Consider the following 20,065-nt stretch of genomic DNA (forward strand, 5'->3'; position numbering starts at 1 on the left):
CAAGCTGAAATTTGATACATCAAATGGTATCTCCACCAACCAGACATACGGATTCGGTCACGTGAACGTGTCAATCATTGTCTCGCGCTGTACCGATGCCAAGGCAAGTTGGCCATCGGCGGACATAGCTTTCACCGTGCTAACGACGGATAGCTATAGTATTCAGAGTTACTTAGAATATTTACAAATAGATTTATGAAGTAAATGCAACGACACGATCGAAACAGTAATTCTCATTCTCAGAGATGCCGTGGCTTTCAAAATATCACACAAGTTTACGACCTTTGCGAGCGCGAAAGATTCCATTCGATGACACGAGTCATTGCATGTTTGTGCCCACAACGTTGCCGTCACAGGTCTCTGCCGTTGTCAACTTGTCAATCCCGATCTCGGTCTTCAATGTTTTCGTCTTACGAACTTTGATGTTTGCATTGACACATATCTCGCCCATGGATACATCCTAATTTTGTTACTTTACGGAAACTCTGTTTTGAGTGTTGTCTGAGTCAACTTTCGAAGTACATGGGATTCCACAGCGCTGCACACAGCTCGACAGCTTGTCTTCGCTACAGCCTTATCATGCTTATGCCGCGCTGCAAGTTTGATTCCGAGCGAGAATTTACGCAGTTTTTGTGTGATTAAGGAAATTGATCGTTGTTAGTCGAATGACTTTAGGCATGTGCCGCCTATGTTGCTTTCCCGAAGATTATACTGTATTCATTTATTCAGTTTGAGGTGTAGGTTTCGGTTTTATCGCCAACCGGGATTGCCAGGTACGACGTCCACATTGAGCCTACACGACTCGACTGGAGCCGCGACGTTACTGAGCCATTAAAATAAAACGATTATCGGTATCTCCATTCGATTCTCTGGAAAAGCTATAGTTTTAGCGACTTGAAATTTGTAGGACAAATATGCCTTCTATGTTCCCAGGGCTCGACGTAAGGTCAAATCATCCACTAGCCCGAAGGACTAGTAGCAGCTCATTTTTAGTAGTCCTAAATGAAATCTACTAGTCCTGCTAAAGCAAAGCCAAATGTTGCTCTCATGTTGTAAAGAGGTGTATATGACCACTCTCATATTTTTTGTCGCAAAGGTTTTTAAACCCAATAACTAACTTTCATGCAAGACTAGCACATTTGCTTACTGCAAAATGTTTAACTTTGAATCATATATAAACCACAAAAATAACCTGAATGAAATGTCCTGTGTAGGAGGAGAGGTCATGAAAATAGCCTATTACCATCAAGAATAAAATCAGACGTAGGAAAGAATTTGTTGGAAAATTCTTCATAGCTCAGGTTTTGCGCCATTAATTTGCAAACAACATGTTTGTTCATAATGGGGACAGATTTGTTCTCCAGAACTGAAATTCATACAGCCATCACAAATGTTCCTGTGGAGTGCCTTCATGTTTTGACATATATCACATTTTAAAATTGACCAGCTTGTGGGGAGGACCTCTCATTGTAATAATGGTTTGTGAAAATTTTGTTTTTAATAGTAAAAATGTTGCATTTTACCATTTCATGTGCTTGTGTCTTTTATGAGTTTTTGCCAGTTACTGGTAACAAAATGTGATTAGCACAAAAATAACCGATGACTCCCAGAAGTGATTGGATACAACAGTCTGATACACCCATTTCATACGTTGTTTTTTCACTACTGTTTTAAGGTTCACTTCACTATTATTGCCCCAATAATTTACACTTTTCTACTAAAATGGCAAAACAATAAGTGCTAGCACCAAGTTATTATCGGTGAGGAATTCCCTCACCTGTACAAGCAGTAGCAACTTGCCATAGCACTGTTTTGGCAAGCTAGATGGCTCTTTTTAAGATCAGCTTCAATCAAGCTAGGGGGTCTTGACTATATATGGAGGTCAGCATGTGGAGGCATTCTAAAGCAGGGTCAAGCTGGCTACGAACTATCGGAGGTGTTGTTTGGGAATGCCCCTGAAGAAATCTTGAGAAAAATCTTCTTTGAAAGGCAAGGATACAGTGTTTGAACGAAATTGTGGGGTTGCTCATGTTTTTAGGCGAAGTGATGAGCTTCAAGCAAACCAAAATACACGACGTGCAGACAATTCCGTTTGATGCTCAGCGTTGAGCCATGTTTCCCGGGGCAATGTTACTATGGCGTGTACAGTACAATTTGATTCTCCGTAGCAGGTAAACTTTCATTTTAAGTTGGTGATCAATAAGTTTGCTTCACTGTTTCACTGTCCAATTTGTTTGGGTAAAAGTTAGTTTATTTTTATATAAATGATCGAGGCTTGGTTCATTCTTAACGAATGAGTGGCCCGGCGTCCCATTAGTTTTGTAGCGATAAACTTTCCTGGACAACTACGGAACTTGAAAATTGACTAGTCCGCAGGACTACCTCCGGAGACATTTTTACTAGTCCTCTTGAAAATTTACTAGCCTCGGGCTAGTGGGCTAGCGCTTATGTCGAGCCCTGTGTTCCCATGTGTGGATTTGTCGGGTCACCTTTTTGTAAAAATAACGTGCGAGCTAGCACGGCATCGATCACAACAAATCGGTCTATGTTCACATCGCGACCCGCATGTATGAACGGTACTATGCACGAAAAAAGTTCCGGTTGATGACGTAAAACGGGTAATTCGGATTTCTTATCCGTCCTGTTCTACGTCACACAGGTGGAGATTCGGGCCAGTTCATGTGATTATTGGGTTTATTGAAAAAGTGAAAGAGAATAAAAGTATGTTATTCTTACCCGGCATAGGAAATCCAACAACGTAGCAGTGATAGCAAGATGTGACCTCATTGAATGATGCATTACTAAAATGGCAGGTTCTGAAAAAAACACAGAGAATTTGTATAACTCATTTGACCCTTTCCCCACAATGGTTTGACCCAACCATTACTTTCAATGGTTAGTTTTGGACTGGTTCACAGGGAATAGGGAGTGAACAGCTTAACCATTATGCAAATTCAAATCAAACTTCCACAATATGAGATACTGTCTGCTTACATTTGCATCTGATTCTTGAGGCATGGAGGGCCTTGCTGGCAATACACACTCGCCCACTAAACTAATAGAATGAAGTATCATTTGTTGGTCAGTCAATAGTTTTTTTATTCATACAGTGAAACAAATATTCCATATGAACTTTATCATAAAACCTTCCTGTGTACTTGAAGTGAGAGCAATTTCGGCAAGAATTGTTGATGTTTACTCACCAATATTCATGATATTGTCTTTGTTCGGTTGAAAGAAAAGCCAATCATAGAAGAGAGCTAACTTTGCACTGGAAGCGGCAACATTGGACTGAAAAGATTGACAAGTTTTAACAAATTATTGCAATTTAGCAAAATTCTATTAATATTACATGTAAAATATCATGGTATTTTGATAGAAAATGAAATGACAATTGCAGCAATGTTTTTGATTTCTTACAAACTAGAATGACAGACCTGGTTCTATCTCTGGATTAACACCGCCAGCTTGGAAGTTAAAAATATCATCTTTTTGTCAAATAATCTCTCACTGGAATGACACAGCAGTCGTCCAATGAAGATTGAAAATACAGTTATGAAATGTTCACGATTACTGCACTTCTTGTTTCTTAGCTGCACACAAAAAATAATATGATAACCTATCACCTGTCACAGGGATTGCTTAATTTACTATGTGTGCGCTGGAAAGTATTTGTCAATGTTAGAGTACGCCTATTTTACAAGTGTTTTAAAGTGACTCTGATAAAAGCCATGACTTTCTTCTATGTTGCAGTGTTTTGTTGTCATTTTGGCAAGTAAGCAACAACTATAATCAGCAGGGCAAGCTTTTATGAAACACCTGAAAAAATAACATAATGCTGAAACAAACTCCTGAAATGTTCACATCAAAACTATCCTGTAGTCTTGGATATTGAAGTTTTAAAGAGAATTAGCCAGTGAGAAGATGCTTACCGTGCACGTGGTCAGAAGCCAACCAATCACAGCCCACCGTGGTATGATGTCAGAACAGAGTACCTCATTGGATGGATGGATGACGCCACAGATGAAACGAATTAAGTCACATCTCAGTGATTGGCTCTCAGGCGTCGACAAATACTGCAAGTAGGGGTTGAAGTCACAAAATGTTAGATTACATACAGTGTGAAAGCACTGAATTTAATGAGTAACTTCCATACACTACGACAAAAAGCCCCTCAATAAGGCTGTTATAACAGCATCTCAGCCAACAGCATACTATGTTATTGCAGGCATCTTCTCAGGACTATGACGATGTTTAAAATTTAGTTTTGTTTTGCGTAGGCTTTGGAGGAGGTCTTCATGAAAGCTACCATTTGCAAAGCCCATGATAATACAAATATCAGTTATTATAATGACCATATTGAGAAAAAAACATAAGGTGTACGAAAAAACAAATACATGTGTATTATCCTTCACTTTATAATGTTCCTCTCTATTTATGATTAAATGGTAGTTGTTGTCTGCCCGCCCTGTGAGCACACTGACTTGAGAATATTCTCTATAGAAGGCTGACTCAGATAAATTGAAGAATTTCTTAAATTGCTGTGTTTCTGTTCAGACAGTAAGTTACAGGATTTGCTATTGGTATATCAATGTAATCAGATTATGGAATAGCAGAAATGTTACCAGATTTCCGAAATAATGATACCAACGTTCAAAAACCTGGCAAAAACACTGAATTTGGTTTAAGAGTTTTTAGAAGGATGGGAGCAAACTGTAATACATAAAGTACAACAGATGAAATGAACTCTGAGTTTCTTACCTGACGTTGAAACCATTCCTGGTAGCGTTTTTGCTGACCAAATTTTACCTGTGATTTTTTAAAAAGAAGTGAACTGGTAAATCAAGCTACAGTTAAACAAAGTTGAAAACGGATACACTGAAACTAAAATGTTCGTGCAAACTTCACCTTGGATGTCAGGAAAACAACTTTAGCTTCCATATCTGGCGTTAGACGACTTAGCAGGAATTTCCTGGATGTTCTTTGGTTCAGCAGCTGAAGTATTCCTGGAAAATTTATGATTGGAAAAAGCTTTAGAACGGTACTTCAGCATGGACACAAACTTTACAAGACGGGATACTCCTTACTCAGCAATTGTCATCAGCAAGTCTTTTCTGATATTTGGCATTTTACTAAAGTGACACCATGTCTTTGAAAAATCAACTGATTTTGTGAATCAGAAAATTGTATGATTGGTTATAACACACTTTAAAGAATAGTAAGCTTGAATTCATGTTGCCATAAGCTTGTGTAATGACTGACTTTAGTATTTTTTGATTGGTTATAAAATAAATATTTGATTGTTCAAATTGTATGCTTGGTTACAAATACCATTACGTATAGTATTCTCGAATTACATGTTGCTGTAAGCTTGTGTAATGATCGACCCTATGCAGGGATGGACAAATTTGTTTACATTCAAAATATGAAATGATGGATGGATTTATATACCTGTGTACTGTGTACTCAGTGACTGTGGATTGTGAAGTAGATCTTTCCAAAATTTTTCAAATTCTGGTATCCTGGCAACATTTTGCAGTAATCGGACCAAGTCACGCCCAATCATGAAACAATCCATGAACTGAAACAGAAAAATTTAGGAATCCGGCTTTTAGTTCAGTGCAAACCTCAAACAGTACAGAAGATCATTGATTGTTTGTACTTTACCTTTAGACAAATCTTGTGTTGCAAAGAAACAGTCCTGTCATGGAAATGCAATAACTATTCATCACCATACACTTTTTCTGCTGAGAAAATATTTCAGAAAATTTTGACTTCAATTGAACATTACTGATTTGTGATCTTGAAAATTACCATAACTACCGGTAGTAGATATATGTACTAACTTTGCCAGTTTGTACTTTACACCACTAAATAAAATACAAAGTGTGGTTGTAGAAATAAAATTCATTACAGTACATGTACTTGTCACCAAACAGCAGTGCATGGCACCTACGCTCACTTAAATTTACTTTTTTGTCACTTTAGTGTTTCTTGAATTCAATTCTCTGTCCACTGTGGAAGTGATGACAAAGAATAAGTGTACTACCAGTATGTGCTGCGTTCAGTGATGAGGCATCGTTTAAACAATGTTTGCAAGCTTAAAGTTAACTTGTGATTTTTCAAGAGTAGCAACACTATTAAATGTGGAATAATTTACCATGACAACTTGTCATCTACAGGGAACAGTTCTTAGAAGGGTCAGAAATGTCATCTCTAAAAGCTCTCTGGCTTTTTTGACATTCTCTGTTGGGTGAATATCAAGTGTGAATGGTATGTCATGCATAGCAGTCACTGATTGATGAATACATGAAAACTGACCACTATTCTTACCTTTTCTCGGAGTAAAGAAATACAAAACTCCACTTCTCTTTGTCTGAGATTGGCAAGCAGCTGACCACTGTGATCTTCTATCAAACGCAGATAAGTATAAACAACAATTGGTATAAATCCTGACTGTTTGTCTAACCACTGCCTGCAAAGATAGACAACATTTAATTTTAGTGTCTTACTTTTCATTTTTATTTTTACCGGTACCTTTACTATCTGTACACTTCCATTCCTGACCATTTATCTGTACACATTCTGATTTGTGTCACAAAAGACAGAGTTTAATACAAAGCAAATACGCATTAGTGACATTCTAGCAATAATTTACTATTTATCTGTTATTCTCAAATGTACAATAATTCACAACTGAAAATGGTCATCATGTTAAATTCCTCTAAATCTCTCATCTCCATGTTTTATTTCTATTTTCAGTGAAGAAAACCTGCAAACATCCATAGAAAACAAACCTGTTATCAGTTAACACATCTAACATACTCTCAGCAAGCCAGATATTCTTGGGGGTTATGTCGCCACCTAGAGGTACACAATGTGATAGGTATTCCACTCAGATGAGACATAAATGAAGTATGGGGTAGTTTAGACTCTCACATCCCTCCATGGCTACACGCTGTGGCTGGTATAACCTGGCTCAGCAAGCTGGCACAAAAGCTCACTGAGCGGGCTATGCTGGCTTATGCTGAACAAGGCTACAGTAGCCATAGTGCATAGCCAGCAAGGGCTGTGAGAGAATCCATAGGTAGGTCTGTCAAGAACATACAATAAGGGCTGTAGTGAACTTGGTGGAGAGCAAGGACTGATTTTGATTCTGTCATATGCACATCATGTCTACATGTGGTTTTTTCCATATTATATAAACGAATTATTCACCAAATTCCATTTGTGCACAAGCATGGTGTTGAGCTACACATTTTGTATTGGTCTGCATGCACCATGTGTTATACTGAAAATGACCTGAAATGTATCAACACAGCTTTACTGATAAGTTATAGGGTGGACAGTCTTCACACATGCTTTTCCATTCTTGATTTATTATGACCTATATAAAATAAGGTAATTCAAGGCTCTGGGCCTAGGGGAGACTATTGGCCACAGATAACACTGGTTGATAAACACAAAATTGTCATGGATACTGTCATACCTGCTATCTGTCTGAGAAGTGATGAACACACACTATCTGCTCCAACCACAGAGTTCTTCACTAGTTCCCTGACAATCCATACAAGCTGTGAAATAAACATGTCAAGTTTTAGAAAGAAAACTGCCCGATCACTATCAGTATGAACCCTGTCAAACCCAACGCTACATGTGAGCAGCAGGTGACAATATGTCCTCCTGGCGTCGAGCAAATTGTCACCTGCTCTTGGGCACATAAACCCATGTATTCAGGCAATAATATATATTATTACATGCCTCTTCACATTAATGCTACATGACATTTAGTTACATGCAGGGCATTTTCAAACAATTTTACCATTATCGACCAGCATCAAACAGATTTTAATGAAAATCAAAATAGCAGTGGGCGCATGGATATTTTACATCTAGCGTTAAGCGTCTACTTTGATGTCGAAAACATTGAAGGGCTTCACTGGACCGGGTAACCATGGAAACCAGTCAGTACATCGTTAACTGGCTCACTAACTCCCCAGATGTTCCTATTCAAATCAATGCACTGATTTGCACTCACATTGAGGCATGTAATGACGTACAATACATGAAGTTAGAACACTGCAAGATAAGGCATTAGGCACATACCGCTATGAAGTTATGGACATAGTTCTATGGCACATTTCCTGGTAGGGTATCTCAAGCTGATTAGCTATTATGGCATCCCTTTGACGAAATAAATATAATATTGTGAATTTCCAAAGAAGTTAACTCGATACAGAAGGCTGTGCAAACTCACCTGTGGCGATGCCTTCTCATGCAGTTTCAGATATTTGCCAAGGATAATTTCATTGAGCTTAATAATTACAAGTTGAAGACCATCTCTAGTAATCAGTGCCATGTCTCTGTAACTCTGAAAGCAAAATTCAAATTATTACCACCAGACGTGCTACTTCTTTCAAGTATCATGGAAAGTGTGTACAATGGGTTCAATCTGAAATTAGAATTTAGAGTTGTATCAACAGATGAGTAAATATGAGTTTAGAAATTGATATGTACACACTCTATCCCTACGTACATGTATCCATTCAAGCACATAGAAGAGGTATGAAACTGAACTACATGTATAAATGTAAATTTAAACCCTCTGTATAAATCATGATTAGTATGGTGGACTATTCCATTATGTTTGAAGGTGGCAAAGATATGACTATTGGCTATTGGTCTTTTTCTTATTTTGTTGGGTTTCTGTTCTGTAAAGATTTACAGTATTGAACACCAAACTCATTTGTTTAAAGTGCACTACTTTATGAAATGTATAAATTATGATGAAAGCAAATGCTATTCAAAAAGGATCCTTCAAACTATAGTCATCTCAAACTCACACCTAAAACCAATGGAAATGCCATAATAAGGTATAACTTTGGATGAGCTGTTGATGATAGGATAGTGTTGTACTTTTACTTTCTGAACTCCAAACACAAAGTTTGTATTCTTACAGTGTTGAAGCATCACTGAATAACAGTAAGCATCTGCAAAAGTCTTCCCAAAGTTGCTAAAAACTAATTAAAAGCTGATGTGAGAGATATACCAGTGTTATTTTAAGATTTTACAACATACACAAATGGCCTTTGTGACGGTTACATTTTTTCTAATGTGGCCTGATATGGTATCTTTAGTCTGTCAAGGGGAAACTTGGTGAGCAGACCTTCAAAGTCCAACACAATACAAATGTGCCACTCTTGACAAAAACTTTGTGTAATCATTACTGGTGAAACATGTGTCATCCTTTGAAAGTGCCCATGGAAAAATCTCATTTACCTTTGTAGCCAACGGAGGGTCTACCAATATACTGTACATTAAACCTAGAGAAATCTCTTCATGTTGAACCATTCCCTTGCATACCTAAAAGATTAAAACAGAGAAAAAAATTCTGTAAAGCTATGCATTACATATTTGCAAAAATAACTAACAAGGGCATACATCCATTTCATGTTTTATGGTGGAAAATACATGAAGTATTCTCACTGGCTCAAGGATACTACAGCTGTAAGCAAAATGCCCTTATCAATTTGCTGCTAACAAACAAACCTTTTCTGTCATGTTCATCTTTCAAAGTCAGGTTTCTGGTTAGACACTGATAACGATATAAAATACTGAGAAATCTTCAAGATGTGGAGTCAGGTGGAGTTTGAAGAATTAAGCAAAGGTTGTTTCTTGTCCGAAAGATAAGACCTGTGCTGACGTCAGCTATATCATTCAGCATTTAGCAAGCATCAACATAAACCCACAGGCCCTACAATTCTTGCCATGTAATGCTAGATCTATTATTATACCATTTTATTCCACCCTTTTACCACCACTGTTTAGTCCAAATTGAATTTGGAATAACAGTGAACCGGCAAACAAAATTAAATACTGCTAGGAAAGGAAAACTTCAAGATCTGTACTGAGCATATAAGTCATGTTTACAGTCTCTACACCAAAGGACTGTGCCTCAGAATGCTGGATTTGTTGCTGTATTTTAGAGCAATAAATCCCACATCTGTTTATTTACTTACATGAGCATTTAAAGCATCATGAATTTCCCTCTCTGATAGTCCTGATGTCAGCTCTGTCAGAATACTGTGTCCTCGTTCCATGCGCTAGAGAATACAGAAAGTACCAGTACTGTAAGTGGTTAGCATTGCTCACGGAATATCATGCCAAGTAGAACTCTAAACATATTTAGACACATATACGCTGGGAATTATTCTAATGATAATGAAAATGACATAAATGTAGGTTACTGTAAAACAATTTATCAAGAGTGACAAGACATTACTAGATTTGCAATGACAAGGTTGTTCATTTTCAAAGTATGCAGAATATGGTTAAAATTCGGGTCATGATGAGATAGTCACCCATTTTTCCTTTTGCTTTCATGAATAGCAATGTAGACTGAAAAATGCAGACAGGTATGGGTACTCTGCCAACTCTATGATGATGGAGCACCAATACATATTATTCTACTGTAGTAGTGCACTGTATAACTGTATGTACACTACATGCAACACCTGCTGCTGTGTATTAACATGACAGATGAAGCTAAAAATTCTACCCATGCATCAATATCAGGGTGTTAACGCCAAGTATTTTAATCAATCTTTGACAACATTTTACTGTATTGCCACTTTGGAAAGACCTTTGGTCAACAAATTATTATGGTTTTGTTGTTTTGCCATTGTTAATGAGTTTTGATTTGTACATGAATATGAATAATTTGGAACACAACTTTATTTGGGTGTACACAGACTGAGAATTCAATCCCTGGTTCTAGATGCAGTGGGTTCTCCTACCAGTCCAATGTTATGTCAATTTGAATGCTTGACTTGAGTTATCACATCACTAATGAATATATCCATGGCAATCAATCATTTGCCACCAGCACCTAGACTAATCCACCATAATACAGATTACAATTATCCTGGATCATAGTCCCTCTACACAGCTATTAATGATAAAGGGAACAAATGGGTAGCACTCCAGCGGTTTTGTGCTAAAAAAAAAAACTAGCAAAGTTTGTGTTTTCAGAAACTTGTCTCTTATTGTCAGTATTACCCTAAGTCAGATGATGCCTTTGGAATTAGTATCACACCATCATATTGTTCCTGTCTTAGTCTATACAACAATTACCTATGTAAGGTACAGATATGGATGTCTTGCTCAAAGTTGGACATCCCAATGAAGACCTGTACCAGTACGGGTCTTCATTTGGGATGAGTTTTATTTGTTGATCTCTTTCAACCATACAAGCTGTTACTTTCATTAAATATGTTTGCCGTTGTCATTTTTCACTTCTTTTCAATATCAAGTGCATTGAGATTTTTAATATGTAATGCTATATGGGAATAAAGATTATGATTATTATTTTATGATTTAGTGATAATACTGTATCAACAGATTACAATAAATGCATGACCACACCATAACAACTGCATCCATTGCAATGTGGTGTTCCCAAAGGCTCTGTGTTGGGTCCAATAGTGTACACCTTATATTGTGGTAACATCATCCGTCACCACCAGGTCAATTTTCAGCGATATGCTGATGATACTCAGCTGTACAACTATTTCAATTCAAAAACATGACACCCTCTGTTAATTAAATGAAAATTAAAGTGACAAACATCGACAGATGGTTGAACACGACATATTGAAACTCAATTCAGACAAGATAGAAGATGGCAAGTGATATTCTCTGGGTAATCTAAAACTCTGCACAGTATCAACATCCCAAGTACATGTACCAGCGTCTTTGATCACAGAATAACATCACCAGCAAAAGTATGTAACCGATGGGGGTTATACTAGACAATAAATTGACTAAAGAAGATCATATCCATCAAGTGTGCAAGAATGCAAACAATCACATCAGAAATTATTGGCAAAATCCTGAAGTATTTGACATTGGAAGTGACCATACACATTGTGTGTGCCTTTGTGTCTTTGAAATTAGATTTTGGAAATGGTCCTGTCTTTGGCACATCTCAGGCTAGCCTAAACAAACTTCAACTGACACAAAACAACGCTGCATGACTCATTGCAAAGACCAAGAAATATGAAAGAATCACATTAACTTTTTTTTCTCTTCGTTGGTTTCCTATACACCACTGTCAACAGAAAATAGAATTAAAGTCTCTCCTCTTCACATTTCATGAAATGCATGACCTGGTGCCTGTTTACATCTGCGATCTCATCACTTCACATCAGTCATTACATAATCTTTGCTCTGGCAGAAAGCATCTCCTTGTTTAACCGTAAAGAGCAAACTTCACTGCAGTCATTTGCTAACGTTGCACCCCAGCTGCAGAATGTCTTGCCTCTCACGCTTTGACTTCTTCTAAGTCCAAACCTATCTTTTTAAGCAAGCCTATGGGCTATGACAAACATTTTTTGTCTTTTATGCCCCGCTACCAAGTTTTTAATTGAGTTTTGTAATTTTTTGCCATTCCACAGTCCCTGAGTGTGTTGTTGAGCAATAAAGTAAAGTATAGTAAAGTTTAATAACTGTCTTCATATTTTATAACTGTTTTCTATATTTCTTTGCATTGTTGTAATTTTTTCCTCTGCATTTTGAACTTTTGTGATTTTTTATTCTCTGTAAATGTTTTGCCTGCTTTTATCATCTTGCTCAGAGCCTATGAACTCATTGTGGATACACGACACATGAGCAACAAACTAAATTTTAGAGCTGAATATTGCAAATAAATCTCTCAAATATGTAGAGCAAAATTGTCATACGAAAATGAAGTCACTGAATATACAGACAGCACACATCATAGGTTGTGCGGGAAGCTCAGCAGGTCTACGAGTTGCTTAGAGCAGCGTTGGCGGCGCAACCCCAGCAACTCAAAGGCTGGCACGCGCACGCAGAGCTCACCTTGTTCAAGTTGTTGTACACAATATTGTACTACGATTGTACATCGGACTTTACGTTTTTGTTTCACTCCTTTTCAATATCGCAGAATCAAGTCAGGGAAGGATATGTATAACCTTTATTTGATTTAATGCGTTATGCAGCTTTGCTAGTATTGCATTCTGTCCCAAGATGGGGACTTGCTCTCAAACTGTCACCCTCAAAATACTTTGGTTGTCCCTTGGATTGGCCAATGTACAGTGCATGGCCTGGGATTTACGATAGACTGCACTCACATTGTGCTGCTGTTGCAATGTTGTGGTCATAAGCTTACTTGTATATACGTACCTCTTCGATTTCATCTTTCGGATCGAGCGCACTCGTATTAAACAATCGTGATTTTTCACCCTTATCATCCATTCTGCGATACTTTACGGTCTAGCAGGCGAAGGTACCAGACAGTTTTTACGCTCCACAGTTGAGGCCTGCCCGTGCTGTTTCCTTCCCTTCCCAAACTGAGACGGCAGGAACGGTGAGAGCCCCTAACTATGGCTATTTTTACCACTACGGCTCACTTTTCACTGTTGAAATCTGTTGAGTTGTCAAAACCGTTCAAAATTTGTTTTGAAGGATCAGTGAGGATTAATATTCATTGAAATTTACCATTTTCTTCAGAATGGTGGGAAGCGTGGTTTATGACGAACAAATTCCCACTTAAATCCTCGCCCAAGTATTACAAAAACATTTCTTAGAGGGCGCTGATCAAAAATATAAAACACTCGCCATTTTTCACTGCACTGAGGCAACCAACAGACCTGTACACCATGTGGCGTATAACAATCCATATCGGAAGATCGGCGCTTCGCGTAAAACACGCTTACAACTTCAGAAAGATGGCGACCAGCAGTACAGGTTACCTCATTGAAGACAAGAAATACGAGTGGTTGAAAGATCTTGGCTTGCAGAAGGAAAACGATGGTGTATTCTCAGGCCAGTGGTATGCGAGCGGAGAGGTATGAAGTGCGACAAAGTGTGTCGTATTACATTACAAATTACAATACAATAGTCAATACGATAAGTACAGTAGGATTTTGGGAATCGTACCAGGCTGTCACTTATGAACGGGATAAATAAGACAGCCACAATATAACGGTGCATGCATGTGCTTTATACTTATACCTAGTTTATTGTTGCTTCACGCTTCGACTTATCTAATTATTTTGTGCGATATATCAAATGTCTCCTTTCTCCCAGCAAACACGATTGTTGATTGTTGTTATCATATCAATAACCGATCAGTTCCTTACAGCTTTGTTAATCGGTAATTAAGTCATAGAGGTACCACAAGACTCTTTAATCGTGCAATGCTGTTCTAAGATACACATCCTGAAAGCGCTGAGAGATGAAAGCACTCTCATCCATGCTTCTGTATTGCAGAGCAAGCAAGAATGGGATTGGCCCTATTCAGTGGAACCTCGTCTACTCAAAAAACCAGCTGCAATTTGCAAAATTGTAGCTCTACGGTGAGGCGGTTGGTGATGTTTGGTTTTTGCGACCTCACCCACCAGTAGAGCTAAAATGCCAATGGCCCTGTAGCGTTCCAAATAAGCGCGTTGCACATGGTGCGGCATTCCGGTGTGAAATCCTACATATTTACTGCATTTGGTTGTACTGATTTATCACTACTGAAGACTAAACACCATACTTACTACACTAACCTTGTCGTTTATGGGGTTTGAATTTGTTTAAACGCGTCGATGGCGTTCCAACAACATTGAGTGTGGGGCATCCGTGTTTCTGGGAGCCGCCATTATCGGAAGTTGGTAATGGTGGTTCCCAGAAATGTTTTCGGAATGCAATCAATGTGATTGAACAAATTCCAAACCCCATAAACGACAAAGTGTGTGTAGTATAGTGTTTAGTCTTCAGTAGTGATAAATTGCTATGACCAAATGCAGTAAATATGTAGGATTTCACACCAGAATGCCAGGCCATGTGCGATGCGCTTATATGGAACGCTACAGGGCCACCAGCATTGTAGCTCTACTGGTGGGTGAGGTCGCAAAAACCAAACATCACCGACCGCCTCACCATAGAGCCACAATTTTGCAGCTAATTTTTGAGTAGACTTGAGGTTCCATTGAATGGGGCCAATCCTTGCATGCTCTGCAATACAGAAGCATGGATGAGAGTGCTTTCATCTCTCAGCGCTTTCACAGAGTTCGCGTTTACGCAAAAATCGTGCGTATTTACGCATTGAAATTGACTCTCTACGCATTTTAGTCCTTTGGGCCTTTGGCCCAAAGTACTAATGTGATGACGCGGCCTCTGTTGTTGCATACAGTGGGCCGTATGCTGTGGACGCAGGTATCTCAGAAACGCTTCAGTAACTTTTTCTGAAATTTGGTCTGGTGGTCACTTTGGCATGTATCTCAAACGGTCTTTTTTCTTTTTTTGATTGAATCATTTTAAAGTCACTTTTTTAGCTTTTTTGTGAAAACCACTATTTTCAATTTTTCCTCAAAACCACTGATTTGATTATTGTGATATTTGGCATGGGTGTTCGTATAGTTGAAATGCCGTCAGAAATGTTCAAAATTTGGTGATACATGCCTTGTATTATTTTTAAACAATATTTTTATCCATTTTTATTTTATATTTACTTGATTTTGACTCGCTTTCGTTAAAGCTACCGTCTGCGCATGCGCACAACTCTAGGACAAAATCTGAGTTGAGAATCGAATCGGACGCCATCTTGTTTCTCGGTGTGGGCACATTTTTTACTTTGTGAATGTTTCACTGTGCATTTCAATATGATTTATAGTTATGACGTTGACAGTGATGCACTTTTGCGGCTGTCGTGTATTTTTTGGTACGAAAGGCGCCTTTGATCGACTGAAGAATGATGGTACCGGCAGGCATATCAGTTCTACTGAGGAAGTAATCCACTGGCCCGCATAGGTCAGGGACTCACTTAGGGGAGAACCACTTGATTTGGGGGGGGGGGGGTATGGAGGATTTTGAGAAAAAAAATTGTCACCAGGTGAAATAAAAGAAAAAAATAAGCCTGTAATGGCTTGAGAAAAAAAATTCTCATAACAGACAGAAATAAATAAAAAAGGAATTGTCATAATGCAGTTGAAATGAGCAAAATTTTGGAAATTCATTCTCATGTGTTCTTTGCTAGCATGCTGCCATAGGCAGCGCAAATGTTTTTACCACAAGCAATTCTCATGTGTTTTTTTTTCCCCAGCACTTATGATATAAGCATTCACTACTTTACACCTCAGTGCACTCGATGTTTTCCTTCCCTTTTCTGACCCAAGAAATCATATTTCTGGATTTCTGTTGCAATATCTCAATGGTACAGGCAATATCTAGATGGGACTATTTGACTTCTGTACATTGTGAAAATTTAAAACACAAGACAGGAGTCAATAAACTAGTGTAAAAACCAATATATTATTCTCTCAACATAAATATGTAGAAAGATTACAAGTTGTCAAAGAAAAATTGAGGAACAACAAATATAATGAAATATTAAAGCTGCAAGCAGCGTTGGCGGGGCCCAAGCGATTAACATGGTTTCCAGTTCTTGCAGTGATTTTATTATGTGCAAAATTTCAGCTTGAAAACAGTCAGTTGTTGTAAAGAAGAATTTTGAACATCATCTCATATTTACTGTCTGTTTCAATCGTAATCGTATGTTTTATGCAAAATACAATATGGCAGCAAAACCATGTGACCGATCAAATTGCCTTTCACAAACTTGAAAGAGCTCTCACTAAGAATGACAAAAGTGGAATTTCACTGCCATCAGTGTTCTGGTTCTGGAGAATAAGATTTTAGAGATAAATTGCAATTTTCGCGAAATCAAATATGGAGTCTGAAACTGAGCACGGTGAGCTACCAAAAATTTCTTTCAAAAGTACAAGACATATATGAATTAGATGCTACTCAAAATTGACAATACTGGAAGACTGAAATATTCCATCAAATTAATGTATTCATCTCTGAAATTTTGAGTGTAATAATTGCAAATTTGGTTAACAAATAAATAATTAGTCATATATTTTTTCATTTCATCTCCACTGTTCAAAGTTTTACTTTTGTATAATGTTATGACAAAACTGTGAAAATTTAGAAAATCAAGCATGGTGAACCCCTCTTTTTTCTTTAATATTTGATTAATTATTCTCATATGCTAGAACGCAAAAATTTCCATGTGTTCTTCCCTGTGTTGCTTTCTGGCCTGATCTTGTTTAGGTAATGTTTCACTGTCATGAGCGTCATTTGACACAAACTCTTCTTCAACTACAATGTATATCGGAGTCAGAGCTATCTCTGTCACTGCTCACGTATATACTACAGTAGCAGGGCAGTATCTTATAGTGACAGTTGCCCAAAGGAAGTAGCTGCATTAACTTTGATAATTTTGACACTATTTTTGTTCAGTTTATTATACAACTGCGTTCTTGTTCTACTCTCTACAGCATGTTGAACTGTCCTGTATTCAGCTTGCTAGCACAGCCTGTGTATGTGTACCACGTATCAGTGCTGACAACTGACTGTCAGTCTGGACTCTCATTAAACTATCACCTAAATACATATTTATATATACAGGTTTCGTCGACAAACTGAACATTGTGTGTTTGAGCATGCTGTAGGACGACAGCAGGAAACTAGTCGATATATTAGATAGATTGCAAAAATCATCAACGGTTGCAGCTTCTGCCCTGTTACTAGGCTCAAGTTAGATTTTTTACGACAATCACACCTGGTTAGATTTTTTCGAGATATAAGTCATGGAATGTGACAAAATGGTTCTAGATTCTGTTAAATTATTACTAACATAACAACATTTGAATGACAAATAAATGGTATGAATTTTTCATTAAATTACCTACAAAAAACTTGGAATCGGAAAATGTAAAACATAAAAGGGAACCTATAAATTTTCAAGTGCCCCCTACAGGTAGAGCAAAATTTTCAAGTCCCCCTCTACTACCCCTAAAGTTTTCGATTCCCCCTTCCTGAATGAATACCTCCAGCCCCCCTAACCTTTTTTGTGAATGCAGCCTTAGTAACAAACCTGCAATCGCTATCATTGCTGTACTGTACATATCGCGCTATAACTGCACGAAACCTGCTTCAGCATACCAGTTTTTATGAATTAGATATCCATTGTCATAGCAGTTCAAAAGTAAAATACTCTCATACTTGAGAAATGTGTGCATTTTAGACTTTCGATACATTTGCTTTACACTTGAATTTAGCATGGAGCTTTGGTAGGTCCATGAATTTAGCAAGCGATATTCGAACAGTGCACAGCATATCGATGACACTTGGGTCAGCGGTCATCACCAAAAACGTCAGTGCGTTTTCACGGCCAGCTTGAATCATGCCACAATCGCGGAAATCATGGATCATAAATCCAAATGTTCATGTCTATTACTTTAACAGAATCCTAAAATATAAAACACATGATGTTTTGATATGGAGTAACTTTTTTGTGTCACTGACGGTCAAGTTAAATGCTCAAATATCGTGACAAGACTTGCGTATTTGCAGGATATGAATGCGGAAGTACGTCGACTCGGCAAACGAGCGAGCGCCTTCTCTGAAAATCTGTTTACGATATCACGTCACAATACACTGAAAATTCTTGCGAATTCATCTTTAAGTATCGTCTAGTATTAATATTAGCGTTCCAAAATCTCCGATAAATATCGGGTAAATATCACAAGATTTCACAGATCCGGCGTACCGAGGCACGGGGCAAGTCATTCTAGTATCGTCTATAGTATCGATATTAGAGTCTCCAAATCGCTGATAAATATCGGGTAAATTTCGGCGACTTCACGGACCGGGCGCGCAATGGCACAAACAATTACAGCGAAAGTCCAAGCTGCAGAGCAATTTTTACGACATTAACAGCTGGGCTTGATGAGGTCTTGTTTACATTTTTAATCAGGTACATGCTCTCAGTTACGCAACACACTAGGGTCACTCCATGCATGTCAGATAGAGAAACATAAACAAATCACCACACCTTGCTATATCATGTAACTTTCTTTTTGACTCGTGATGAACAAGTGAGCGTGCATTCAGACACCTACATATAAAACCAGATATGAACTGAAAATGCTCACGTGTTTCATTATATATTGCATTTATGTGCAAGTTTGAACCTTTGCTACATGCTTTGCTACATTTAAAGTGTTATGATCAACACAATGAATTTCACCACAGATCAATTCTAAAGGTCATTAAGTATTCAAATATGTAATTAGCTGAAATAAAAATAATTAATTTCTTTGAGTACTGTCATTGTAGTCCTTCAAGCTCTATATGCCAAACCGTGAAAGCTTGTTAGCTATTTATGCAAATTATGAATTAGCTGACATGAAAATGCAAAATGACTTTCAATACTGTTATAACCTGGTATAATGATCAATGTACACAGCATGTTTCGCCAAATTTTATCAAGTAAATGCCAGTATATATCCCTAATTTGGAAGGTTCATTAAATATGCATATTGGGAATTGGCTGAAAAAAATGTCAAATGACTTTCAATAATCTTGTATCATAGTATCTTTAATGTACATAGCAAGTTTTGCCAACTTTGGTCAAGTCAAAACAGATAAATATCGCTAATAAATGCGGGATATCGGACCGCAGGCGGGCGAAGATTGCATTATAAGCGCGCCAACCCAAACTCACTGCATGGACATCACATTTACGAAATCGAAGTCCAAAGTCAACTACGTCATTGTTAGAATAAGAGAGGTTTCCATCACACGGGAGCATACCACCACAAATTTTGCACAGATGGCGTTGCATTGGCATTGAAAAAGGGTGCATGGGAGTATGGGAACGCGGGCAGTTTCCCTCGCTATGGGTAGGAAATGCATTGAGCAAGACACACTTCCGGGTTCGCAAAAAAACGAGGATCCCATTTACGGGGCGCTCAAATATAACTATTTGCTGTGATACATAGCAGAGGCGTATATGTTTGTGATGCTGAGAATAACATCAGTAAATAAATGACGGGTTTTAAAAGTTGACGTTTTTTGCGATGAAACAGACTTCTGAAGGTAGCTCGCTTGGGGAACACGTCATCCCGGCCGCTGTCCGCTTTGACCCCAGTAATTCACACTGGTTTTGGTCGGCCCCAGGTACCCAAGTCACTTCGACCCCGTCACACTT

The 20,065-nt window shown here is 38.0% G+C and overlaps 2 protein-coding genes across 5 annotated transcripts in view; one reads left to right on the forward strand and one right to left on the reverse strand.

The window, feature by feature from the left end:
• LOC139121056 (integrator complex subunit 3-like) overlaps positions 1-13,574 on the reverse strand; it is a 40,988-nt gene extending 27,414 nt beyond the window's left edge. Inside the window, exons 1-13 of one of the 4 annotated variants that reach the window (XM_070685657.1) lie at positions 13,204-13,574; positions 10,020-10,103; positions 9,280-9,363; positions 8,258-8,371; positions 7,490-7,574; positions 6,798-6,864; positions 6,334-6,475; positions 5,452-5,581; positions 4,909-5,006; positions 4,762-4,809; positions 3,933-4,076; positions 3,204-3,291; positions 2,737-2,816 (exon numbers count right to left, since the gene is read on the reverse strand). In XM_070685657.1, the coding sequence (XP_070541758.1) occupies positions 2,737-2,816; positions 3,204-3,291; positions 3,933-4,076; positions 4,762-4,809; positions 4,909-5,006; positions 5,452-5,581; positions 6,334-6,475; positions 6,798-6,864; positions 7,490-7,574; positions 8,258-8,371; positions 9,280-9,363; positions 10,020-10,103; positions 13,204-13,275 (1,236 nt within the window). In that variant the 5' untranslated portion in view covers positions 13,276-13,574. Of the gene's footprint in view, positions 1-2,736; positions 2,817-3,203; positions 3,292-3,932; positions 4,077-4,761; positions 4,810-4,908; positions 5,007-5,451; positions 5,582-6,333; positions 6,476-6,797; positions 6,865-7,489; positions 7,575-8,257; positions 8,372-9,279; positions 9,364-10,019; positions 10,104-13,189 lie in introns of all 4 variants that reach the window. The other 3 variants (XM_070685659.1, XM_070685655.1, XM_070685658.1) reach the window with 3 other exon arrangements.
• A 77-nt stretch (positions 13,575-13,651) lies between these two features.
• Positions 13,652-20,065, forward strand: part of LOC139121057 (alpha-aminoadipic semialdehyde dehydrogenase-like) — a 32,696-nt gene continuing 26,282 nt past the window's right edge. Inside the window, exon 1 of the mRNA XM_070685660.1 lies at positions 13,652-13,868. Within this exon, the coding sequence (XP_070541761.1) occupies positions 13,680-13,868 (189 nt within the window). The 5' untranslated portion in view covers positions 13,652-13,679. The remainder of the gene's footprint in view (positions 13,869-20,065) is intronic.

Source organism: Ptychodera flava, chromosome 21 (genome assembly GCF_041260155.1).
Source record: "Ptychodera flava strain L36383 chromosome 21, AS_Pfla_20210202, whole genome shotgun sequence".
Lineage (NCBI taxonomy): Eukaryota > Metazoa > Hemichordata > Enteropneusta > Ptychoderidae > Ptychodera > Ptychodera flava.